Source organism: Neovison vison, chromosome 1 (genome assembly GCF_020171115.1).
Source record: "Neovison vison isolate M4711 chromosome 1, ASM_NN_V1, whole genome shotgun sequence".
Lineage (NCBI taxonomy): Eukaryota > Metazoa > Chordata > Mammalia > Carnivora > Mustelidae > Neogale > Neogale vison.
Genome location: NC_058091.1, coordinates 241,471,602 through 241,499,113, shown reverse-complemented (window position 1 = coordinate 241,499,113; position 27,512 = coordinate 241,471,602). Strand labels below are relative to the sequence as shown.

At 45.5% G+C, this 27,512-nt stretch overlaps 1 protein-coding gene across 1 annotated transcript in view; it reads right to left on the bottom strand.

Annotated features, from left to right (window-relative positions):
* The window catches only part of SPOCK1 (SPARC (osteonectin), cwcv and kazal like domains proteoglycan 1), a 497,141-nt gene extending 479,836 nt beyond the window's left edge, over positions 1 to 17,305 (bottom strand). Inside the window, exons 1-2 of the mRNA XM_044227016.1 lie at positions 17,175 to 17,305; positions 16,354 to 16,539 (exon numbers count right to left, since the gene is read on the bottom strand). Of these exons, the coding sequence (XP_044082951.1) occupies positions 16,354 to 16,539 (186 nt within the window). The 5' untranslated portion in view covers positions 17,175 to 17,305. The remainder of the gene's footprint in view (positions 1 to 16,353; positions 16,540 to 17,174) is intronic.
* Between the last annotated feature and the right edge of the window lie 10,207 nt (positions 17,306 to 27,512).

The following is a 27,512-nucleotide window of genomic DNA, read 5'->3' as shown; positions in this document are numbered from 1 at the left end:
CTAAACAGAAAATCACTAAGCAAACAGTGGCTTTCAGTGACACACTGGACCAGATGGATCTAACAGATTACTCTGAACATTTCATCCTAAAACAGGAGGATACACATTTTTTTCAAGTGCATGTGACATATGCTCATATTAGGCCACAAAACAACCCCCAACAAATTAAAAAAGGCTGAAGTCATATCATGCACCTTTCGTGACCACAACACTCTGAAACTAGAAATCAGCCACAAAAAAAAAAAAAAAAAAAAAAAAAAAAAAAAAAAAATCTGGAATGAGCACAAATACCATGCTACTAAACAATGAAGGGGTCAACCAAGACATCAAAGAGGAAATCAAAAAATACACAGAGACAAAAGAAAATGAAAACACAACAATCCAAAATCCTTGGGCTGTGGCAAAAGCTGTTGTTAAGAGGGAAGTTTATAGCAATAAAGGCCTACCTTAAGAAGCAAGAAAAATCTCAAATAAACTACTTAAATTTACACCTAAAGGAGCTAGAAAAACAAAAAAACAAACCACAAAGCCAGCAGAAGGAAGGAAATAATGAAGATGACAGCAGAAGTAAATGAAACAAAAAATTTAAAAAAAAAAGAATTTATCCATGAAACCAGGAACTGGTACTTACTATAAGAAGATCAACAAAACTGATAAACCTTTTGCTGACTCATAAAAAAAGAAGTCTCAAACAAGATGAAAAATGAAACAGGAGAAATAACAACTCATACCACAGAAATAAAGGATTAGAAGAGAATATTGTGAAAAATTATATGCCAAGAAACTGGAAAACCTACAAGAAATGGATAAATCCCCCAGAAACCTAAAACCTCCCAAAACTGAAGCAGAAAGAAACAAAAAATTTAAACACAAAAAATACCAGCAATGATAGAATCAGTAATCAAAAAACTCCCAACAAATAAAAGTCTACGATGAGACGGCTTTACAGATAAATTCTATCCAACATTTAAAGAAGACTTAAGACTCATTCTTCTTGAATTATTGAAAAAAAAAATAGAAGAGGAGGGAAATCTTCTGAATTCATTCTAGGATGCCAGCATTATCCTGAGACCAAAACCAGATAAAACTACAGGCCAATGTCCCTGACGAAGATGGAAGCAGAAATCCTCAGCAAAATATTATCAAACTGAATTCAACAATACATTTTAAAAAATCATTCACCATGATCATGTGGGATTTATTCCTGGTTTGCAAGGATGGTTCAATATTCTCAAATCAATCAACATGATACATCACAAGAGAAAGGATAAAAAAAAACCATATGATCATTTCAACAGATGCTGAAAAAGCATGTGACAAAGTAAAACACCCACTCAAGATAAAAACCTTCAACAAAGTAAGTCTAGAAGGAACATAACAAAACATAATAAAGGCCATATATGAAAAACCCACAACTAACATCAGAGTCACTGGGGAAAAACTGAAGAGTTTTCCCCCTACGGTCAGGAACAAGAGAGGGATGTCCATTCTTACTACATTTATTCAACACAGTATTGGAAGTCCTGACCACAACCATCAGATAAGAAAAATAAATAAAACACATCCAAACTGGTAAGGAAGGGCTAAAATTTTCACAATTTGCAGAGGACAGGATGCTTAAAGACTCTACCAAAAAGCAACTAGAATTTATAAACGAACTCATTAAGGTCAGAGGATACAAAATCAATGCATTTCTCTATACTAATAATGAAGTACCAGAAAGATTAAGAATACAATGTCATTTAAAATTGTACCAAAAAATAATAAAATATCTAGAAATAAACTTAACCACAAGGTTAAAGACCTATACTCTGAAAACTGCAAGACACTGATAAAAGACATTAAACATGACACACACAAATAGAAAGATATTTAGTGTCTTTATTATTTTATTATTTCTCCCAATTTGGGAGAACAAAAAGTCTTAAAATATCTACACTACCCAAACCAATCTACAGATTTAACCCAATCTATACCAAAATACTAACACCGTTTTTCACATAACTAGAAAAAAACCACCCCAAAATTTGTACAAAACCACAAAAAGACCCAAAATAGCCAAAGCAATCTTGAAAAAGAAAAACAAAGCTGGAGGTATCATAATACCAGATTTCAAGATACACTACAAAGCTATACCCATCAAAACAGTATGGTACTGGCACAAAAACAGACACATAGGTCTACAGAACAAAACAGAGAACCCAAAAATAAGCCCATGATTATATGGCCAATTAATTTTCGACAAAGGAGGCAAGAATATACGATAGGGAAAAGACCATCCCTTCAACAAATGATGATGGGAAAACTGCACAGCAACGTGCAAAAGAATGAAACTGAACCACTTTCTTACACCACACACAAAATAAACTCAAAATGGATTCAGAACTCAGATATTAGACTTGAAACCATAAAAATTCTCAAAAGAGCACAGACAGTAATTTCTCTGACATTGGTTATAGCACATTTTTCTAGATATGTCTCCTGAGGCAAGGGAAATAAAAGCAAATAAGCTATTGGGATGTCATCAAAATAGAAAGCTTCTACACAGCAAAGAAACCAACAAAACTACAAGGCAATCAAATGAAAGGAGAAGATATTTGCAAATGAAATATCAGATAAACAGTATCTAAAATATATTAAGAATTTATACAACTCAACACAAACACAAATAATCCAATTTTTTAAAATGGGCAGAAGACACAGACACCACTCCAAAGAAGATATATATATATATATATGGTCAACAGACTCATGAAAAGATAGTCAATATCACTTACCATCAGGGAAATGCAAATCAAAACCATAATGAGATATCACCTCATAACTGCCAGAATGGCAAAAATCAGAAACACAAGAAACAAGTGTTGGTGAGGATATGGAAAAAAAGCAATCCTCATGCACAATGGGTGGTAATTCAAACTGATGAAGCCACTGTGAAAAACATTACAGAAGTTCCTCAAAAAATTAAAAATTGGATGCCTAGGTGGTTCAATCAGTTAAGCTTCTGTGTTCGGCTTAGGTTGTGATCTTGGGGTCTTAGGATCAAGCCCTGCATTGGTGCTTCTCCCTATGCCTCTGCCTCCCTCTCCTCTCTCTGTCACTCATGAATAAATAAAATCTAAAAAAAAAAAAAGACTAAAAAATTAAAAATAGAATTACCATATGATCCAGTAATTCCACTACTATTTACCCAATTAATACAAAAACATGAATTCCAAAAAGATATATGCACATCTATGTTCACTGCAGGATTATTGACAATAGCCAAATTATGGAAGCAAACCAAGTGTCCATTAATAGATGAATGAATAAAGAATATGTGGTGTACACACACACACACACACACACACACACTGGATTGAATATTAGCCATGAAAAAGAAAGGTATCTTGTCATTTGCAACAAGAATACATAGGAATGGCATAATGCTAAATGAAATAAGTCAGTCAGAGAAAGACAAATACAATACAATTTTCCTCCATATAGGGAATTAAAGAAACAGAGAAAAAAACAGACAAAGCAACAGACTCTCAATTATAGAGAACAATCTGATGGTTGCCAGAGGAGAGATGGGAGGGGGAATGGGTGAAATAGGTGAAGGGGATGAAGAGTCCACTTACCTTAATAAGTACCGAGTAAAATGCAAAGAATTGTTGAATCACTATATTGTACACCTAAAACTAATATAACACTGTATGTTAACTATATTGGAATTAAAATTAAATAAAGACCAAAAAAATAGAACAGGGGAATAAATTGTGGACTACTCACACAACAATGAGAATGAACAAAGTACAGCAACACACAACAATCTATCATAAATCTGATGTTCAGCAAAAGAAGCCAGAACTAGAAAGACATCCTTACAATTTCATTATAAACAAAACTAATCTGCAGTGTTAGAAGTCAGGACAGTTCCTGCTTGGGACAGGGACAGGCAGCGACAGCAAGGGACACAAAACGGACTTCTAAGATGCTGAGGAGATTCTGTCTCTTGATCGGGTTGAAGTTTGTACAGGTGTGTTCACTTGATGAAAGTACATCCAGCGGTAGTACCTTCATGACTGGCACCCTTTGCTCTATGTATGTTATACTCCAGTAAAACATACTCTTTACCAATCCAGACCTTGACCTAGAGGACAGACAAGGCTCAACACCGAACTTCAGCGTTCATACACATCAAGTCCTCTCTCATCTACATGTTTCACCTTGACCAAGCCGACCAACACCCTTCTATTGGCAGCAGGTGGGTCCCTAAACTTGTGCAGAACATCAGAGGCACCCCATAAGTGTAAGAGTTGAGGTGAACCCAAGTGGCCTGACCGCCAGATAGATTGAGAGATGAAGGCTGGTGCGACTTTCCCACAGAATCATGGCTCCCGTCACAATGCCCCTGAATGTCCAGCAGGCCAGGACTGCTCTGGTTCCTTTGTGGATCATAGCTCTTCCTTTGTGGAATAACCCCCAACAGGTTGACAAGCACCCCTTATTCTTCACTTGATCTCAGACAAAGCAGTCTAAAGATTTCAGAGGATAGGAATCACCTTTGTTTGGCTCCCTGCTACATCCTAAATCGCCAGCACGGTTTCTGGTACAGAGCAGCCTGGCTAATAAGCATCTGTGCTAGGAATGTAGGAATGTGTGAATAAAGAGAACTACTGAATCTGAGTACCAGCATCTGGTCACTAGAAAGGCAAGATCTAGGTCAAGGATGACAATGGAAAGAAACAAAACAATAAAAACCTATGCAAAGCTCTTTCTGAGATAGGAGAAATTTTTAAACCATCAACCTTGTCATATAAAGAAAAATCACACAATTTATTTCACACTAGTAAAAACAGCAGTATTTTATCTCTACTATGGATAACACTTTTATGCTCTCCTTCACTGAAAATCACACAGGTCTTGATTCAAGTAGGCTGGTCAAAGGTTGAAGATGAGATCCAGAGTCACGCTAAGACCAGCTGGTCCAGATGTTGGAAGTGATGCCTCAGCCTAATGAAAGTTCTGGACACTAATCTGCCGGTCATGCCCACTGAAGCCACAAAGGAATCAGCATATTAAGGACCATAAAAAGACATGGAAACTACCCAACCACCCCTTAACAATGGGGTTATGGAAAGACCCCAAACAGCCACACAAATCTGTTCAGTTATTATCTGTTAACTATTTTCTCCCTCCTGGCAATGGTTTTATCAATTTTAGGTACCAGTAATTGTAGGAAATTCAGCAACATGGGGTAAAGCAAAGTTTGAGATTTGGTTCAGTGGGCAACGGAATGGCTTCAGAACAAGAAGTACCACCTGGGCGCCTGGGTGGCTCAGTGGGTTAAGCCGCTGCCTTTGGCTCAGGTCATGATCTCAGGGTCCTGGGATCGAGGCCCGCATCGGGCTCTCTGCTCAGCGGGGAGCCTGCTTCCTCCTCTCTCTCTGCCTGCTTGTGATCTCTCTCTGTCAAATAAATAAAATCTTTAAAAAAAAAAAAAAAAAGAAGAAGAAGAAGTACCACCATGCCTTGATGATCCTCAAAATTCCTTGTTCATTACATACTCTCGGCACACACCACTTAAGCTTCGATACCCATTTCTCTGTAAACTAAAGCCAGGGTCAGAGTCAAGTTACCTCAGGTCATCTGTGCATAAAACACATGCAAAGTTAGCCCAGAGTTGGCTGGGTTCAGGCCCTTCCAGAGATAGGAAGATTTGCTGAGATGACATCCAGAAGAGTTTCTCTTGTAAAAGGCGCCCACATCAATTTCACCATGTTCATGTACACAAGTGTCCCTAGTAGCCAGTCAAGAGTCAAATGTTATTCTTCTCCAGGAACACCTCCTAACAATGCCTGCTGCTGAGAACACACAGACACACACTCTGGAAAGCAAGACCTTTCTTTCTATTGGTATTAAAGGTAGCTCTGTTGGCCAAAGGGAAAAACACTGCACCCATAATAATTTCCTACTACACAAAATGCTCATTTTGTTTAAAATGTTACTATTCATTGGATCTTATCATGTCAGCTATTTAGGATGAATAATAATTCTCCAGGATTTTTCTGGAAATACAGTCTGAAAATTACCTGCATCAGAATTATCCCGACTGCTTATTTAAAATGCAGCTTCCTGGGTGTCACCTTCGACCTACTGAAGACTAGGCTCTGGACACAGAGGCTGAAATCTACAGGGCTTTTGTTTTGTTTTGTTGTGTTTTGTAAGAGTTTATTTATTCATTTGAGAGAGCACAAGCAGAGGGAGCGGTAGAGGGAGAAGAAAGCTCCCCACTGAGCAGGGAGCCCAATGCAGGGCTTGATCCCAAGACCCTGGGATCATGACCTGAGCAGAAGGTGGCCGCTTAACCGGCTGAGCTACTCAGGTGCCCAGAGAGCTACAGTTGAAAGAAGAGCATTAGTGATGTTTCAAGATTACAGAGCCATGAGTATAAAAACCACCACTCCAGCCCCTCACTCTGGGCATTTTCTCTTTTTGCCTTGGCCTGGAGATTTTTAGAACAGAGAGTGAGGCCATGTCAACAGTGGGACAGAAAGAACTACAATAGAAGAGTGGAGGCTCATACTCGCTGCATGTTTGTTTTCTGTCTGTTTCATCTGTGCAAAGATGGCCTGGAATGCCTGCACTAAGTTCTGTTTCCTCGCTCCAACCACAGGCACTGATGGGCTTTGCATAAATGCCTGCTCTCCCGGCACATAATTACACTGGGGAATGCTGACGGTGCCCTCCACGGTGGGCCATGCTGCAGATCACGCCGGAAGAGTTTGCAAATTCTTACAAATAGTGGTATAATATGTCTTTCCTTCCCTTCCCTAGTACGCCAAATATAAAAACAAGCTGGTTTAAAGGATCAAGAAAGAGAGTCTCCTGAGGGACATATTTGTATAGCATCATAAGAAAAGCAGCCCAATCAAGTTCCTGTGGACTTTAGCAGTACCCTTCCAGAAGAATCTCCAATAACGCACATCACTGGTTTGTCAATGCCTCTTTCCTCCTTCCCAAAAAGAAACCGTTACCCTCATCTCTGTTGGAGGGACACTGAGAGGACCCAGAGGGGCTATGAAACGCACCGACTCTATTCAGCCCTTGACGTGGTGCTAAAGGAACTGTGTGTTTTTCCATCTCCCCTGCTAAAGTGTGACTCTTGAGGGTGGTAATCTTGGTTCTCATCTTTAGTCTCCAGGCCTGGTACCCAGTTGGTTCTCAGCAGTGATGGCAGGAGGAAGGAATGGGGGAGGGCATTCTCATTTCTGAAATAAATACTTCATAAATCCTTACTCCATCCAGAAACTCCATGGCACCTTTATTTTTAAACAGCAGTGGAAACTGGAGGAGCTCTATAGCCCAGGACACTGGACCACAGAGGGACGGAGAAGTTCATGGGTTGCAGACGCTAGAGGAGGAAGGCCTTTCTGAAAGGGGGAGGTAAAGCAGGGGGATGGATACTTTCCCACCAGAGAAGGCTGCTGAAGCTGGCAGAGAGGGGGAAGAAAAGAATAGGCCATCCTTCCGCGTACTTGGTCCATCTGCATACCTCATTTGTCCCAGGTGACTCATGCCCCTGCCCCCAAAATAGGAGCTGAGGTGAAAATGGGCAAAGTGAGTTTTTTAAATAAACTAGGAGAGAGCTTGCTGCTTAACAGAATCCCAGAGCAAACACATCTAATGGAGACACATCAGGGTCCTTCCCACTTCAAGACCTTGGGACTTGCTCTTCCCACTTGCTGCCTGGAACACAAGCACCTTTTCTCACCTGGCTCGTTCCTGTCATCTGCCACCTGTTAGCTCCAGTGGTTTTCCCAGGGAGGGCTTCTCTGACCAAACGTGTTCATTAGTGCCTTTCCCTCCCCTTCACCTAGTCTCCAAGCATCTATACCTCTACCTTGTAGCACTTCTGTCTATTGTACCTACGTGATTATCTTTTTTATTTTATTTACCTATTTGACAGACAGAGATCACAAGCAGGCAGAGAGGCAGGCAGAAAGAGAGGAAGGGAAGCAGGCTCCCTGCCAAGCAGAGAGCCCGATTCAGGGCTCCATCCCAGGATGCCGGGATCATGACCTGAGACGAAAGCAGAGGCTTTAACCTACTGAGCTACCCAGGTGTCCCTATACCTACGTGATTATCTTTTAACTGTTTATCTGTTTGCTAGATAGTAAACCCCTGGAGGGCACAAACCCCCTCTGTCTTCTTCACTAAGCACCCAGCAAAGGCCTAGTACAGAGCTGGCATTTGGAGAACAATTTTGCACCAACAAACCATCATGGCCCACAGTAGTGATTTTTGACTGCTTGGGTTTTCCTAAACCGCAGCCAACCTGCTCTGCCTTTAGTGAATTATAGCTCTTCTAAGAGCCTGTCGTGATCTCTGTCTAATTGAGATCAGAGAGAGAGGCCTGAGTAGAGAAGGAAGAAAGGCCTGGCCAACCATACCAGTATATTCCTGTTGGTTTTGAGGCCAAACCAGGAGCTTGGGGACTCCCGAACTCCAACAAGCAACATTTGCCAAACCCTGGAGGAACTTCCTCAAGGACAGTAATGCAGAACCCCACCCACCCTAAAGCCAGCCTGGATCTATCTGTCTGTAGGACAAGATGAGTTTTATACCTTTTGAGATGGGCTGGAGGCCACAGGATCAGAGCTTAACATTCAAAGTGATTCTGATTAGGGCTGAGCTGGCAAAACAGGGCTCCCTGGGGAGCCCTTCACATAACTCAGATTTCAGGCACAGCTGGGCAAAAAACCCTCTCATACCCATCATGATGAGTTGCCAGTTTCAGGAGGTCCAGTGATGATGGGAAATACATGGCAAAGTCTCCTGTGCCAGAAGCTGCAACTGGAAATTAGCAGAGAACAGATCATATGGAACCTCTCACAGCCTTCCAGACTAGCAAGGAATGCAGACAGGCTAAATGATAATGGGGAAAATCTCCCCAACATTTCTTGAAGACATGAGACAGTAAACAACACCTGGAGCTGGGTGCCAACATTTCCCTCACAGGGCAGAAGACAAGTGACCCTCAGAAAGCAAATCAGAAGGGCCAGTATACCAGCCACCCAAAGATCATGAGTGTCTTATTTTGCTCTTTGTGTCACCATCTCAGCCTCCCCCAAACCCAACAAGGAGATATGATCCCTCGATTTTATATAGATGAGGAAAGTGACGCTCTGGCCAAAGACCCAAGCTTATACTTGGCAAGACCGCAAGGTGAACTCAGGTCAAAGAGGGGGCTCTTCCCTACAACAGGACTCAGTTTCAAAGAGCTGTGTCCCACTCGTGCAGGGGTTGTGTTTCTTCTTCAGTTCCCCTTGACTCTCAACAGCACTCCCATCTGTTGGTACCCATAATCACTACCAGCTACTAAAAGAATGAGACACATGTCCAAAGCTAGCATGACTTACTGGGGCCAGCCCTCTAAAAAAAACAAATTGTCCCCATCCTGGAGATGTGAAAGTCCTGATCCCGAATCACTCATTCACTCATTCACTCATTCATTCATTCATTCACTGAGCAGCTTTCTGTGCTGAGCTTAACGGTAAAGGTCTGGGAATACCAAATTCTATACCACAGGGTATCCTGAAAAGGGTTATAAAGTTGTAAGGTCCAAGCTTAAAGATAGAGATTAGAAACCCCCCAAAATGTTTTGCAGTATCTGTGTATGATGTAGAATCATGCCTACCTACCCAAAACTACCAAAACTAAAAGCACACGTCTGCAATTCTCCTGTAAGCTTTCTTTCCCAGGGATACAGCAAGAGGTGTGCTTAGGAAAAAACGCAAGTCAACACAATGCTTACTGACCACCTACAACAGAATGCTTACTGACCACCTACTACACTTATTGTGCCAAGCACAATAAGACTCGGGCTCTGACCTCTGGAGGCATCCAGTGATTTTAAAAAGCTAAAATATAAATATATACAACTAAAATTGAGGAATAATACATTAAGTGTTATAGGAGCTATTGTTAACATAAAAAAAAAAATAGCCTCCACCTTTTTCAGCCTTTATTAACCATACACTTTGCTAAGAGCTTCCCAGGCATTAGCCAGTTGATTCTCCATAGCAGCCCTGTGAGGCTGGTTAACATACTGGATAACCCTGTCCCCTTAAGGAGCTACCACTCCACCCTCCTTTGCCCCATGGGATTCAATGAAGCCCCTACCACCACTTTAGCCCCACATTCCAGGCCTGGACAATTAGCATATTCTACCCAACTGTCCAGAACTGTTGACTGGGGATGGGTATATAAAACGGCTAAATCTGACAAGTCTCAATTCTGGGAATTTTGTTGGCACTGCTGAGATATAAAAACTTTATGATGATATAAATTTGTACTTGCCATGAGCTACCACATAGAATTAATGAGCCTGAGAATAAAACCAACATAGGGGAAAGAGAGCCCAAAGACTGGGGCGTGTGGGAGAGGAGAACAATGAGCACAGACACCCAAGTCCTAAGGGTAAGCTGAGTGTCTGGATCCAACCTTACCTAAAGGCATAGCTTATCAGTAGGATCTTCAGTTACAAAGGAGGTTTTCTTCTCCCTTGAAGCCAGCCTGAACTGGATTTCAGTTACTTGAAATCTAGAGTTCTCACCAATAAGAGGGTTACTATCCCCACTTAACAAATGGAAGCCAAGGATTCAGAAAGGACAAGTAATCTGACTACCTTGGGTTTAATTAACCAAGGTTTGGGAGGCCACATGATAGGAAGCCTTGAGACAGCCTGCTCAAATGACCGGGGCGTTATTTTTTCCCTCCACGAGGGCCAAGGTGGAGACAGGCAAGTCACCTCCCTATGCTCCTTTTTCTGCATGGCGAGTTCATTTCTTGTTTACCTTTACAGTGAGTGGGCAGTCCTCTGAGGACCCAGGTTTACCCAAGGGTCTATTAAATTCTTCATTCTGGGCACTGTCTTCTTTCTTAGAAGTACACAAAAACGGTGCATTTTAAAAGTAATGGCATCTTATATTAGATGAAATAGGGTAAGAAGATACTTGTTACCTTGGGCAAACTGTTTAATCCCTTAGGGAAATTTATTTTGTTTGTAGTTATCTCATCTGGGGAGAGGAGATCCATCCACGGTGTGCCTGGGTCTGAGGAATTTCCTGAGGAACATCTATAGTCACCTCACCAGAAAAAAAGTAAAAAGAGTCATCCTCAAAGTGTTCAAGTTGAGATACTGAGTGCATTTGGTCTGAAACACACTATATTAGGTAAATAAGATATGATCAATTATAAAATATTTTATTACTAACATTACTGTCTCTCTCCAAGCAAGATAAAAGAGTTGAGCTCATAATTACGTCCTACTCCTCTAGGGGAATAGCATGCCCCATGATCCATTTGGGACACTTCTTGCTTTGGGAAATAATTTCATCAGTCTACAGGAAAGGAGTATCTTCTCAGCAATCCAGTTCAGCAGAAGCAGTACAGGGCAGCACTGGGGGAGGACCGGGAGAGGCAGGGAACTCAGCCCAGGAAGGTCGACTGAGGCAAGAAGCTCTCCCACCCTCGCCAGGCAAGAACTAGGTTTTCTCTGGCAAGGGCAAACTGAAGGTAAAGACAGAAAACACGAGAATGGTCTCAGGCCTGCAGACTCCCAAACGGTCTCTTTACAATAATTCCTTTGAAATAATTATTTCTACCAGTGGTCATTTAGTACAGGGGATTTAAGACAGCAGGTTCATTAAAGAGAATCAGGATCACAAACTCATTTAAGTCTCCTTGAACCTGTTTAATCAAAATGATTTTCTGCTACTCTCTGTTACAAGCCGAGTTTCTGTGGTGACAGATTAATGACTGATCCACTAAGCCATACCCCCTCTCTTGTCACCAACTCTACTGACAGAGCCAGCCACTATGCTATCAATAAGCCCCATTTGCCCTTGAAACTCATGACAGCTGAGATGTTAAGATCAAAGGAGCAGATCAGACACTCACGGACTCCCCAGTTCTGCTACAAAGACCACCAAATCCCCCAGAGTATACACCAAGAGGAGAAAGAATGCAGGCTGGTCCTTATGGTCTCATTAGAATTACAAACTCAGGTCACTCCAGACTAAGATAAATGCCAGCCAAGACAACATTTCTGATTCTTCAGGCCTGCTCAAGGTAATTATCCTGGAGTTAAATGTCAAGTCTAGTTTCATGTGTGCATAAGAAAGAAAATGTCATGTTTGGTGTAAGCAACAATATTATTTTAATCACATCAGAAGCTCATTATTAGCAGAAGATAAGCCCTGATGTGACCCCTACAGTAAGCCGTATCTACCTGGCTTCTGTTCCGGTTTGCCTCAAACTAAGGTTCTTCACTGATGGCCCTCAGACACGAAGTATGAAAGACTTATAACATGATAACAAAGAAGCCTCACACCCTAAATCCACTCCACTCTTGACTGACTGCAAAACACAGCAAGAATCTGGAATCAGACTGCCTAGGTCCAGTCCAGGCTCTTCCACAGCCCAGCTCTGTAACTTGGGGCAACAGCCTCAACCTCCCAGTTGAAGTCGATAATTGTCGATAATAGTACTCCTCCCCTAGGATGGCTATGAATTTTAAATGAGATAATATATGTAAAGGGCCTTAAACAATGTGGTTGGTTAACATCAGGTATTACCTACTTCTGCAATATTTTCATTTTTTAATTTCAACCAGAATGTATGACTGTTATAAGAAAAAACTTCTCAAAAAAAAAAAAAGTAAGATAGAAATGCATGAAAACCTTAAAGTATTTCCTCCAGTAGGCAAGAGGTTACTGAGAAAAGAAATCACATTATTTATCTTGTGCATGCTTACAGCCCACGCTACCTAGCACATACTAGACAATCAGATAGGTGTGGGAATGAATGTAAAAATGAACAGAGGAAAATTTCCTTAGAGGAATGACTATGAAAAGCAAAATCACACTGAGGAAAAATCTAGAGAATGACTATAGCCTCTTGACCCCTCTATCTCAAACCACAGAGAAGTTAAATGTATAACCGTAGAAAACTGGAAATTATTGTACAACTTAATACAAACACCTGCCTTCTTCATCTTCTCCTGTGCAATACTGTATTTGTGCAAAAATCCCAGTCTCTATCTGACCAAAACATCGCAACAGCTCATCTTGATAAAAGAATGATGACCAAACAGACCACCAATTACATTTAGGAGCAAACATCTCCCAACATCTCATCATTGTTCTGTTTCTCCTGGATCCCTCATTCCAGCAACAAGCCATGGAGTAGTTCTGAAAGTTTTGGTTCTGTCAAGGAGACAGTGATTAAGTGTATACCTAGAGCAACAGGATCACCTCAAAGTGCTAAGTAGTGGCTCTCAGGTCATCGCTGGCAATGCCACAGGACACTCAATGCAGGAGAGCAGGGAGCACACAGCCGACCCATCATTTCCATTTCCAAGTAAGCCCAATAACCATCACCAAAGCATATGATCAACATTCTAAAAGGAGACTTTAGGACCTCATTTTCAGTTTCACAAGACCAAAAATCACTTCCCGATCTTTCTTCCCCAAGTGCCTGGGTGGTTCATTTGGTTGAGCAGCCAACTGTTGGTTTCAACTCAGGTAATAATCTTGAGGTCGTGAGATCAAGCCTTGCATCGGGCTCGGTGCTCAGTGGGAGTCTGCTTGGGATTCTCTCTCTCCCTCTGCCTTTCCTCTCTCTCTTTCCTTCTCTCTCTCTCTCTCTCAGAAAAACAAATAAACCTTTAAAAGAGAAAAATTTAACAAATTTAAAACAAATCTCTCTCCCCAGAGGCAACAAGCTTTTTTTCACAATGACTTTCAAATATTGACAAGCATCATAACAGTAATCTCAGGACACACTCTCTGTAAGTTATCAGAGGCCTCAACAAAACAACTAAAACACTAGCAGAGAAGCAAGCTCTGTCAGCCTTAAGTAAGAACTGGCTTAGCGCAAACAATCAGGCTGGCTGGGCAACTGCCCCATTAGCTGGGTCTTCGTCCACTGTCTACTGAACATCCAGTCTGTAGAGCAACCAACCTTTGTGGCCTGGTCCCAGAGAACAGAGGCTTTGTGGTTACTCCGAGTAAATGACCCAATGAAGATGCTTTAAGGTAGAGCCAAGGAGTGTCTAGTTTGAGTTTCACAACTTTGAAGAGGTTACTAGCCACAGCTGGTATCACAAGACCCCATGAAGCATATAAAATGGTTGATGATAAAACCTGTCTGGGACTTTCTCAACATTTTGAGATGTTTTTAAATGGTATGCTGGATAAAATGATCATTTTAAAAGAATATACACTCATAAAAATCTTAACATCTAAAATTCTCCAGAAACAAAAAAAAATTCTCCAGAAACAAAAAAGATTTCAAGAATGCTTTGAACACAGAAGCATTTCTCTTATTAAGCTTCAGACATTTCTACAACAGTTAAGGCAGTCTTTCCTAAATATCGTAAGAATTGCCTAGAATGTTCGTTTAAAAGAGAGTTTTCCAGCAGTCATTCTGGAAGTATGGATTCAGGCTTTCCAGGGGAGGAGTCCGTGTGCTAGAATTTAACAAACACCCCAGGTGAGCTTCATGATCCATCAGGTTCGGGACAACACTGACCCAAGGATTAAAAAAATGTCACCATTTGCAAGCAAGATGAGAAATAGAGAAAGCTCAACTTATAAAAATTTAAAGCTTAATGGGAAATAAGAATAATGTCGTGCTTATGATGCACCAAGAGTAGAAACTTTTGAGCAGACACAAAAGCACAGTAAACCTTTCCACACCCTGAAGGCCAACAAGCACAGGTGTTTTCAATCTGACCCAGGTGCCAATCTAACCAAGGCATTGACAAAGGTGTGCCTTCTCCTCTACATCCGGCCCAATTCTTCCGCCTCTAGCTGAAGTAAGCAACTGCCTTGTCCCGCCACTCTATCCAAAATGGAATGATAAAATACATTTTAAAATGTAAAATTATTTCTACCCTATTGAGTCCATGAATGAAGCCTTCTTTGGGGGGGCGCCTTTGGGGCAGTTCAGCATCTTTTTCAGCCTAAGGCAAATAGAGTCATCACAGGACTCTTCCGAAAGGAACAGAAAGGGGATGCAAGATGGTTAACGGAGCAGGTCAGGAACAGTGGGAGGTGTGTCAGGCATCTCGTGGTTGGGGAAAGCAAAGAGGAAGTCTGCTGCCTAAGCCAAGCTCAAAATTATTGTGAAAGTTCATTGAAAGTGTTTGGAAGCATGTTTCAAAGAGAAGCAGCCCATAGTCAACTAAAGAGAGGAGGAAGAGGAACAGAGAGAGGAGGGAGAAGCCCTCACTGGAATCTGTGGGCATACCTGCTCCTCAGGGATGGGACCTGGAGAGATGCTCTTTACAAGTGCAAGCAAATATCTGGATTCACTGGACTTCCTCAGACTTTTCCCCTGCAAAGGTGTGAGGCTACCAGAAATAGGGCTAGACAAATCCAGGAAAGGGAGGGAGATCCCCGCACATCTCTCACCTAAAAGAGGCTGGTGACAAGAACAGGGACTCTTGGGGGCAGATCTGTCTGAAGGGCAGGAAACCCTCATATTAAGTGTCATACAAGTTCTCTCTCAGTCCCCTCCAAGCGCGTGGCCCCAGCTACCTGGGAGAGCCTCTAGAAGAGCTGTCAGCAGCCCCATAGCACCTGGGGCAGGGGCAAGGAGGTTGCCATCGGCTGGAAACACTGCCAGGTGTTTCTTGTCCTGCATCCTCTGGGACATACCTGTGGAGCAGCAGCCAGCCTTGGGGACAGAAACAGGCAGCAGATGTGCCTGCCGGGGTTCCCCCAGAGGGCAGGAGACCAACCCCATGAGCAGTCGATCTACTCCCTTTCCCCTAAGACACCGAGGGTCAAAACCACCACACCTCCCCCACACTAGTACTGTCAACATTGGATGAGGCCCATGGCCACGACCCTCCAAAGCTCCTAGAACACCTGTCTCTAACACATCAGCTGAGCTCAGCCCCAAGCCTAACATCTGTAGCATGGAATCTTCTGGCATAGCCTAGAGACTGTCTAAATCACTGCTGCCCCAGGAAGGTTCTCTAGGCCCCTCAGTAAAGTCAACCATGAACATGAGAGGCACTGAGAGCCTGAGGAAGCCTCTTTCCGTTCAAATTCTGTTAGTCTCTTCCCCGAGTCCTATGATAACACACACCTGGACCACAGGTCGCAGGCAAAGAGCATCAAGCCTTCGAAGTTGTCTTTAAAGTTCGTCTCCCGAAAGAGGCAGCCTCGGAACCCCGACCAAGGAACTGCGGTGAGCAGGTCTGCACCAATGCCCGCTCCACCCCGCCCCAGAGGCCCCCGGTCTCTGAGAAGCTCCCCGGCCCCCGCTGGGCCCGGCAGCAGCTGCGGTACTCACGTCTCGAAAGCGGTTCCAGTACTTGTCCCGGTCGTACTGGGAGACGGTGCTCAGCCACTGGTCATTGTCTAGGAAATTGCCGTTGTTGGGGCCCGCGCCGCCCGCCAGCGCGTCCAGGTGCCGGCTCTCCACCTGGAGGAAGCACCACGCCGCGGCCGCCGCCGCCAGCACGGCGATCGCTGGCATCTGCGGGCAGGGGGCACGCCGGGGCGTGAGGCGGGAGAGCAGGGCCAGGCGAGCCCCTCGCGCTGCACCCGGCTCTCGGCGCCTCGGCGACCCGCCCGGGCTGTAGGGACTGGGGCTCTCACCGCGGGGGAAACGGTCATGCCCCGCACACCCGGGGCGCCTGTCGCGGATCTGGAGACCCGGGGTCCCCTCTCACGAATGGGGGGCTTAGTTTCATATGAAGAGGCTGCGTCACAAATTAGGGGCTGCTACCAAACTACAGAGGACCCCTGTCGCCTATTCTCCGGGTGCCCCACAGACCGCTACTCTCAGATCAGGGTTTTCAGCACCCCTCCCTAAAAACCAGGAGCCCGGGATCCGCAAGCCGCACTCCCACAGACGGTGCCCGGAGCTCCGGGGTAGGGAGCGGGGAGAACCGGGCTCGGAGCAGCAGCCCAGGCTCCGGCTGAACCGGGCGCGGGGTGCGGGGAGGATGTACTCGCGGCGGGGGTGGGGGTCCCCCTCGCCCGCCCTGCCGCCTCGGCACGAGGGGCGCGCGGAGATACCCCCAGGCCCCGACCCTGCCAACCTCCCGGTGGTCGCGGGGAGGTCCCAACTACCCCAAGTTGGGGCGCGGGGTTCCGCGGGGCACGTACCGTGGGGGCCGGCCCGGGTGCCCGCGTCCGAGTTGCTCGAGCTCGCGTGGCGCGGTCGCGGAGGAGGCTGATCTGCCGGCTCGCTCTCCTACGCTCCTGCCACCCGCCGCCGCGCGTCCGGCCGCTTTGTGAGCCCGCAGCGCTCTGGCTCCCCTCGCTCTCCGGCTCGCTCGGGCGCGGCGACCGCGGGCGGAGGAGCCCGAGCGCACGAGCCGAGGCCTCTGGCGACCCCTGGCGGCCGCGCGCTGCCGTGCCGCCCGCCCGCCCGACAGCCGCGCCGCCCCCGGGGCCGGGAGCCTGGGACATGGTTATCCACAGCTCAGACCAGGCTGAAACCAGTTTTCAGGCTCAAGCTAAAGACGGCGGGCGGAGACGAGTGAGGATACAAGGCCGAGACGCCAGCCAGCGTTTAGACATTCTCAGAAGGAAGGTCGTCCCGGCCACCCAGCCCAAACTCACCTATGTCGGGGTGAGGAGAGGCCCTCTTAAAAATGCAGATTCCTCCAGACCTGCTGAATCAGCATTCCTTAGGAGGGCACCCCGTCCCCTCCCCCCTCCTCCCAGGTGAGTGAATTTCTGCCCTGGCCTTTCCTGGTCCTGTGCCCATCTGCTTCTCTACACTTCCATGCCCCATGACTCTGCCCACGTCTGTCAGTGCCTTAAAACAGTCCGTCTGACCTCCATTTCTATAATGTCTATGCCCTTTCCCCACGGTGGACCTGTGCGTATCTTTCCGTGTTCTTCTGCAGAAAAACCTATGTCTGCTTCTGTTCCCATCCCTTGAGAACTGGCCCCGGCACCAGCCTGTTGGATTTTCCTCAAGGACAGGAAAGAGAAAGAGGAAAACTAGATCAGGCTTGGAGGGGAGGAAGGAGTGGGGCTGAACCTGACCTCCCCCTCCCCGACCATCTGGTTTCCAGGGCCTGGTCAAATAGGGCTGGAAAGGAATTAATGCAGTGTCCTGTGTGCATACAGGTGACACTCACCTGCTACCTTTCTCTTGTACAACCACACCCCATTCCTCAGACATCTGAGTGATACCTTCTCCCCTCTTCTGTCAACACAAACACACTTAAAACCATTTGTGGTGCTTTCCTGATGAAAACCAAACTCTGAGTGAAGCCCCCAGACCCTGCACATCTGTCCCGGCTCTGGCTGCCTCTGGTGCCACACTTTCCTCCTTCCCTGACTTGGATAGGTTGGTCTTGGTACAGACCCTAGTGGGAATAGGCTCCCCCTGCTGCACGGGGTGCTCACTCCTGCCTGGGCCACTGTCCACACTCAGGCCAACATTGGCTTCATTAATTCACCTCTGTAGCCTATATATCCTGACATCTTCTGAGTAATGCTTGCTAAGACTCTTAGCCAAGACTTGCTAAGTGAGGCCCTCCTTGAGAACACAGTTGTCCAGTTGTCAGCTCACTGCCCTTGAAATCCCTTATCCACGTCTGTTCTCCCCACTTGGCTGTAGCAAGGGGAGGACAGAGGCCATGTTTGGCTCATTCTTCTCTGCCCCCACGCCCCAGAGCCATGCTCCTGACACCCAGCAAGTACTCAGAAAATAAGTGATGAAGGAGTGAATGAATGAATGAATGAATGGCACCCAGCTGTGGTCAGGGACCACACTTGGCCAACATTCCCCAACCTGCGTGGTGTGGTCAATTATAGGTCGTGCCGCAACAAATTTGATTCCATGTCATTTCAAGTGTGGAAATTGGATTGTGATGCTTCCTAAAAAGTAGCAGATGCTTATCCCAACATTGCTCTGACTGATTTACATTCCTAGAAGCATTCATCAGAGGGAGAAAAAGGAGTGGAGGCACAGCTATGTATTGGGGGCCCCATGTCATCCGCGGTTTATTTTATTATGGAAGGATGTTCGGTATTTCAGGATCCTGTCCTGGCTGCATCAGAGTCGGAGAGAGGTTTAGAAATGATGGAGAGAGCGATTCTTAGTTCTCATAGAAACCCAACCAAGCAGCCACTTTGCCATTTCTCTGCCCAATTTGACAGCAAAACTTCTCCAAAGAGTTGTCCCCAAATGTCATTCTGCCTCCTCAGCTCCAGTTCTTACTTTTTTTCCGCCCACTCTCATGTGCTTTTCATCCTCACTGACTAACTGAAGTGACTTGTCACCATCCGCAACCTCCTCCAAGTCATCACACTGAGTGGGAAACCTCAGTCCTCCCCTTCTTGGCCTCGGAGAGGTTCCTAGAGGCTCCTGTGGCATCAGCCCAGCTGGCTCTCCCACTCCCTGCTGGGCACACCCACCGGTCATTTTCAGGGCTCAGGCCTGGGCCCTCTACTCTGTCTACACTGTGTCCCTGGGTGTCCCCATCCAGTCCTGCCCTGAGATTCGGCAGTTGCATTTCCAGCCCCAAAGTGTCTGGTGACTTCCAGCTGTACATCCAATTTTGTACTTGACATCTCTTCCAATGCCCTATGAGTATGTCAGACTGGACTGGATGAAACCAGGAGTCTAGATTTCCCTCTGTGAACCTGTGCTCTGAGCGCTCCCTACTACAGTAAATATAATCCCATATACATGACTGTGAAGGCCAGAAACCTGGGAGAAATCTTCTGTCCCCTATTTGTCCTTGCTCCTCACCTCCTATCAAGTGAGCTGACCTGTTCTACTGCCCACCACCCCTCCAGCCCATCCACTTTGCTCCACCCACATGGCACCCCAGGGGTCCGCAGCCACTGCTGCTTACCTGGAGGACCACACTGGCTTCTCCCTTAGTCTTCCCTGATTCTCTCCTTTCCCCTCCAATCCATTATCCATGCAGGATAATCGCTTCCTAACAGAAATCATTCCCTTGGAAAAACTATTCAATGGCTCATCGTGACATGAAAACAAAACCCCAAACTCTTTCCCATGACTGAGGAAGGCCTGTACCACCTGACCCCTCTCCTCCCTCCCAGTCCCTGGATTCTCGCAGTACTCCTTGCCATGGTCTTGCACACAATGCTAGCATGCTCCCACCCCAGGTACTCAGCACTGGCCAGGCGCTGGACCTGGGATGCACTCTCCCCGCACTTCCCAGCTCAACTCGGTGTCACTCTCCCTCAGGGAGGGCTTCCCTGACCACCGCATCTAAAAACAGGCCCTCCCCAGCCCAGCGCATCACCACTCTCTAGGCTTTGCACCTGGTTGTCCCGTAAAATTGTTTGGTTCCTTTGCTCTTTTCCAGTCCAAAGGTTAATTCCAGGAGGACATACATAGCATCATTTTTACTCCTGTATCCCCCAGGCTTATCTCAGAGCCTGGCAGTCAATGTACACTCAATAAATACTTATCCATGAATGAATGAATGAATGAAGCACATTCCATCGCCCTTCATGCATTCCAAAGTTTGGAAACTGTCTAGAGGCATTTCCTTTGGTAGCCCTTAAATCCTTCGTTCTGCCAATCCAAGCTCTGCCCTTCTGGCAGGGCCTGTCCCCCATTTAATCAGAGGGCATCTGCTCTTGGCCCGTCTCCAAGTGCACAACTGGAACCTTCCCGGGAACCACCCACTGGGGTGGGCAGGGCAGCCAGAGCTCCACGGGCAGGTGTGGGGGCGCTGAATCTGGCCGGAGCCGAGAAAGGACGTAACCTTGGAACAGGGGCAAGGAGGCTGGAAGCTGGAGACCTGCCATGAACACAGCCAGCTCTTGAGGGCAGAAATGTCAGATTTATTCGGCTGCGGGAAGTACCCGGGACCAAAATCAATACTGAGCCTTGGGGCTGTATTTCTGCTTTTCATTGGCTGACGCACGACTATAATAACTCCTTGTTTTAACATAGTTCTTCTTTCCAAAGTGCTCCACGTGTTTTATTTTCAGTTTAATGGAGCCTCAGACACGTGCTCCTGGAGAGTCTGAAGCAGACATAATCATCACCATTCTCTGCTGAGGAGAGGGGAGCAGAGAAAGGTTAGATGAATTGCTGAAGGTCGCAGAAGGAGGAAGGCAGGTCTCAGAGCGGGAAGTTTTAAGTGTAGCCCCCACTCCAGGGTGCTCGGCTGGCTGCAATGAGAACCACCCATTGAGCTCCGTGGGATAAAAGAGGCATCTGCGATACTCACCTTGTCATCAACCCAGATTAATGTTTAGCTGCAGCCTCCTATCTCGCTCCTACGTGGCAGCGCCATTGGGTCATTTCGCCGCCACTTTGAATTCGGCGTGTCCAAATTGGAATGCCTCAGCCTGGCCTCCTCACTAAACCCGCTCTCCACCCGTGTGCCCACCTCAGGAAAACCAGCACCACCCCAAACGCCAGTGTCACTCCGACCCCCTCCTGAGCCCCCACTTTCAGCAAATCACCAATATGCCAAGTCCCCCTTGGCGGTATTTCTGGTTACACCCACTCTGCCCACTGCTACACCTCTAGAATCCACTCCCCCACCGCCTTTCATCTGCACCGCATGGAGCCCCCAACAAGGGTCTTCGTCTCTCCGCTAGACATGTGTGATTCACTCTCTCCACGGGCACCAGAACAGCCCTCTCTCAGTGGAAACGGGACCACATCTCTCTCCTTTACTGACCTGCCCATGCTGTCAGGATGAGGATCAAGCCCCTAACTGAGACTCCCTCTGCACCCTGCTAAGCCTGGACTCTGCCAGCCTCCTTGGTCCCACATAGCCCATTTCTCCTTTCCCTCTGATTTTCTGCCCCCCAACCCCCTCCACTTCAGGGCCTACAGCCTAGATGCTCCCCTTACTCCCTGCCCTTCTCCTAGCCAGCCCCTGCTCACCCTTCTGATTAATTATGGCTTCACACAAAGTCCTCAGAAAAGGCTCTCCTGACCCTAGCCTCCTCACTGCACTCTTTGCAGCTGGTCAAATGTCCATCCCCCACCAGACCTTCAGGGCACAAGGGTCTGGCATATCTGTCTTGTTTGCTGTTGACCCCACTGTGCTTAAAAAAAAGCATCTGGTACCCAGGAGGTACACAATAAATACTGAGTCAATCAGTGAATGCTTATGGCTCAATGGATTTATTTCCTTCCCTTCTCAAAAGCAAAGGAGCTCCCAGGTTTCTGTCGGTGTCTTCACCCCCAAACCCTCCATCGATGGAAGCTGGGATCAATGAGGGATGACATGACCACTCCATTCCCAGGCTGGCTGCTGCTTTGAGGGTGAACAGATCATGGCGCCAAAAAGAGGAAAAATGAAATAGGCACATTTCTTGGCACCACTGAAAAGAGTTCACCCAGCAGGACCTATAACTTTCATGAAGATGTCCATTTCTCCTATTGATTATATGTATCCAGCCGAGCCAGGGTCATTCCATCTCCCTGCAGCCCGCATGGCCATTCCCACCCCACACACATACTGTCTTGCTCTCTTTCCCACCATGCAGAGCCATTCCTCCCAGCCTGGGAGAAATTGATTTTAAGCAAATGAATACCTCACAAAGAAATGAAAATAGCCCTTAGAAAAGACTAATAGCCAAGCAACTACCTGGGGACAAAGCAGAAGGAGCCAAAGTCCTGCCCACAGAGAAAAAAAAAATACTAGAAACATTTGCTGATGTACACCGGACATATCACAGATCCTACAATCCCATGTGTTATATAATGTTCACAACAACGTCCTATAAAGTATGCCCCATTTCCCAGATGGACACACTGAGTCCCAGAGTTGTGTCACCACTCATCCAGGATCCCTCAGTGAGTAAACAGAAGAGCCAGGATTTGAACCAGGCACTACGTGATGTCAAAGGTTCCTTCTGACCCACCAGAGCACTCAGCCTCACCACCACCATTTCCCTCTCTGCCCTCTGCATTTCCCTCATCTCCTACATGAAAGCTCACACAAGTAAAAAGTCACCTTTTCATGTAAATGGGCTGTTCCTAATTCACTTATACACAATATCTGTTGTTCTCATAAAGTTTAGCGCCCATTCCCTGAAGCATCTAGTCTAGTCAGCAAGATGTTAAAATGGGAAATCATGCTCATTATTTATGACTTGACTGTCTGCACTTCAAGAAGCACTGACAATGGGGGCTCCTTGAACATGGTGCCAAAGGGCTCAACATGACTCGGGATCCACAATGAGGATATAAGCTCACCAGCATGGAGTGTAAACTAGCATTTGGGCGCCAGGGTCCCATGTGTGGTCCTTGTCCACATCTATACATCAGAAAATGATGGCTGCTTGTTTACAGCATGCCTGGTGAAACAGAGTGAGGAGCTGTCTTAACCCAGCTCTGTGGTCCTGCAGGGAGAATCGCATCAGGTGTCCAACAATTGCAGGTCAAAGACTTCCAAGGATGGATGCATCTGTGAAAAGTCACTGGGGATGGAGAGGCCACCTCAGAATCCTCATTTCATCATTAAACAATCAGCTATGGAGCAGAACCTTAGCGCCAGGCTAGAGGACCCTTGGGACACAACAGTTGAATGGGACAGTTACAGGCCTTGCCCTCATGGAGCTTATTCTCACAGGGAAGACCTCAATGCTGGTTTGCAGCATTGGAGGCATGCTTTCTTGGGCCAGCTGGAGAGAATTCATCTCTGTTTGATTCCTCTATGCTCTTACAGGTCCCCCCAAATCTGACACCCTTCTGCCTAGAATATTTTCCCAACTCTTCAGTAGCTAAAACAATCCTTGGGGGTTGTAAGACCCCATCAGCTGTCAGATGCATCCCATTTCAGAGAAGTTAGAACAGCATTCATCAATAAAACAATGCAGTGCCCACATCAGAGGGTTATCAAGAGGACCTGCAGAGGTTAAATAACTTGCTCAGGTTTATAAGAGATCTGATCCCAGGCACTGTGGCTAAGTCTCTCTCTACACTTAGAGATGGGACAATCTCACTCATTTCCCCTTACACTATGCTCTGAGATGGGAAATAGGAAGATACCTCATCTCTGGACTGAATAACAAGCCCTTAGAGACTTGAAGATAATTATCTTTTCTCCTCCCAGAAAAGCCATCTAAGCTCTCTTTTTTTCTCATTAGCTTTGTGTTCATTTAAAGATGAGAAAAGCACCCACATGTTGGCCTCAGCCTTAACACACAATACAAAGATTCATGGTGGGCTGACAGGGACTTTCCTCTACATCAGAATTCTGCCTTTAGAAGTGCTTTTGCTTGGGGATCCTGCAGGTTCACCCCTTGCAGAGGTGGAGGCCGGGGCGTACGAAGTCAACAGAGAGCTTGGTGGTCCACCAGAGAAAAAGGGCTGGGGAAAGGGGCCCCAGCTCAGCAAGGATCTCAAGACTGAGCACAAAAATGCAGTTCTTCATGGAGGGAGCTCTCCAAGAATCTTTCAAGCTGAAATGGAGATGAGAGAGCAAACGTGGAGCTGGAGAAGCCACGCAGAGCCAAGTGGGCCTTAGAAACATAAAGAAATGAACCAGACTAGTGTGCTGAGTCCCCAGAGGAGTCTGAGCATTAACTGTCTTAATGGAACATGAACTAACTGGCAAAGATTTCTAAGACCATTCAGCAACTGGCTTGAACTAAAACCAAACTTCCCATAAATATTTCCTACCCAAACTCCCCAGATGGAATACAGATGGGTCAGCAAAGACCAACCCTCTAAACTGAACGGGCTCAAGCCCCCAGGAATGAAAAATGCTATGAAGGCATCATCTCAAGGCGAGACAGTGCCAGAAGGCCTTAGTGCATCAGTGGGAAGACACAGACCTCCATCACTGTCTTAACTATACACAGCCTGGAGGCTCTAATGAACCCTGGTTCAAATATCATCTCAGCCTCCTACGAGCTCTGGACTCAAAGACTAACTGATTAATCCCTCTGGCCCCATTTGTTTGCCTGTAAAATGAAGAAAATAATGGTTTACCTTCTTTATAGGGCTGTGAGGAGGGTTAAGAGGGATGTAAAACTTGCCTAATGTCTACGCATGGGAAACACTATAAATATGATATGTCAGTGTCAGTGCTGTTCCTATAAGATGCTTTACAGCTTATCGTGTGATTTCTTATTAAAGTCTCACATATGCGGCTCACACAAGCAGGTGCATTCACCCCTTTAGAAACTGAGAAACACAGACTCAGAGTAAAAATTTTAATCACTTACACACTCTTCTCCAGTAGATTTTTCTTTAAAGTCAAAGTGTTGGGAAGAATTTGCCTGACTACACATAGATTCGCCTATAATTTACAGTTGCCTACAACTATGAAAGACATCCTCAGGCAATTTGCAAGTTAAATTTGTATCATTTTACTCAAGGCATGAAGTGAAAATGGAGTTATCAAGCCAAGGAGAACTGTAGGGGAGACAGCAGGGGTCCTGAGAAGCTCTCCCAAGATTTAGAAAGTTAGCGAGTGCCCAACAAAGGAATATTACACAGGTCATTAAAAAGATGGCTATGAAACCTATGAAACAATATGGAGACACATAGCGTAATAAAAGCAAAAATCAAGTTGTAGAATTGGATGTCCAGAAGGATTTCAGCAGGAAAGAAGGTAGAAAAAACAAGTAAACACCCAGGCTAGCAGTGGCTATGTTAAGGCAGAACTGTGGGCAGTGTTCTTTCCCTTCTTCCAAAGATATCTCAGTGTGGAAGTGTAGCATAAATAGTATATCCTGTAAGAGGAACATATACCCTAGACTTAGACCTGAGTTTGGATCTCAGCTCTGTCCCTTAACGCCTCTATGATTGCCACAAGTTTTTCACTTCCTCTCTGCTTCTATTTCCTTATTTGGGATATGTAGGTAATGATAGCACATACCTACAAGGATCTGGGGATGATAATATAGGCAAACAGTGCTTTGAACCACACATGCTCAATTAACTTTAAATGCGTGTTCATAAGCAAAAGGAGAACCTCACTCCTCACCCCTCTCTCCTCTTTAACATCAGGGTTTGGCCAAGAGTTTTGCTATGGTGTTGACTCCTGTCAGCCCTCGTGTTCTAATGAAGGTAGTGGAAAGAGAATTAGATTGGTTGTGTGGTCCAATTTTTTAAAAATTTTTTAAATTTATTTATTTTTGACAGAGAGAGATCACAAGTAGGCAGAGAGGCAGGCACAGAGAGAGAAAGAGAGAGAGAGAGAGAGAGGAGGAAGCAGGCTCCCCGCTGAGCAGAGAGCCTGATGTGGGGCCCAATCCCAGGACCCTGAGACCATGACCTGAGCTGAAGGCAGGGGCTTTAACCCACTGAGCCACCCAGGCACACAATGTGGTCCAATTTTTTTTAAAGATTTATTTATTTATTTATTTATTTATTTGAGAGAGAGAGCCCGAGGAGGAGAAGGAACAGAAGGGGAGGGAAAAGAAGGGGAAATAACCTCAAGCACTCTTGGTGCTGAGCATGGAGCCCAACATGGGGCTCTATCTCATGACCCATGACCTGAGCCAAAACCAAGAGCTGGAGGCTTAACTGTTTACATCACCCAAGTGTTCCATGAGGCCCAATTAATGCCTATTTTCCTGCATGTCCCCAGGACTCCATTTCTGCTCTCCTGAAGTGAGGGAAGAGGGCTACAGTGCCTCTACTCCAGCATTCAACTCTGAGGAGGTGTGAGGTACCATTGACATTAACAATAGAAGTTTCCATATACTTTGAATCCATTAAAAAGAGACTTAAACAAATCAGTGAAGCAAAGAATAAATCAATGGGAAAATGGGCAAAGGCTTCGAACCAACAATTCACCAAAGATATAGAAATGGCCAAATTGTATGAGTCAACTGCATAGTAACCAAAATAATGCACATTAAAAAAAGAACAACCTATCAAATTTGCAAAGATGTCTTTATTCATTATTTTCTGGTTGACAGATATGGGGAAAAGTCTTCTTTCCAAACTGTCTGTGGGCTCATAAACTATGAGGCACACCCTCCAGGGCACAATGCTCCTGGAGGCCGAGGTCCTGACAGGTATTTTAAGAGTCATAAAGTGTTTGTGACCTTTGACCTTTCAATTTGACCCACAGTGTTTGTGACCTTTGACCTTTCAACTTGACCCACAGTGTTTGTGACCTTTGACCTTTCAACTTGACCCACAGGAATTTAACCTAGTAAGATAACTAAGAGAACCTACAAAGATTTGTCAACAACTCATACATGAAATTCAAGAAACAAAACAGATGAACATAGAGGAAGGGAATGAAAGATAAAATAAGATGAAAACAGAAAGGGAGGCAAACCATAGAGATTCTTAACTACAGTAAACAAACTGAGGGTCACTGGAAGGAAGGTGGAGGGGAATGGGGTAACTGGGTGATGGGCATTAAGGAGGGCATGTGATGGAGTGAGCATTGGGTGTCATATGCAACTGATGAATCATTAAATTCTACCCCTGAAGCTAATAACACACTATATGTTAAATAAATTGAATTTAAATAAAAATTTTTAAAAAATAATATGTGGCCATTAAAT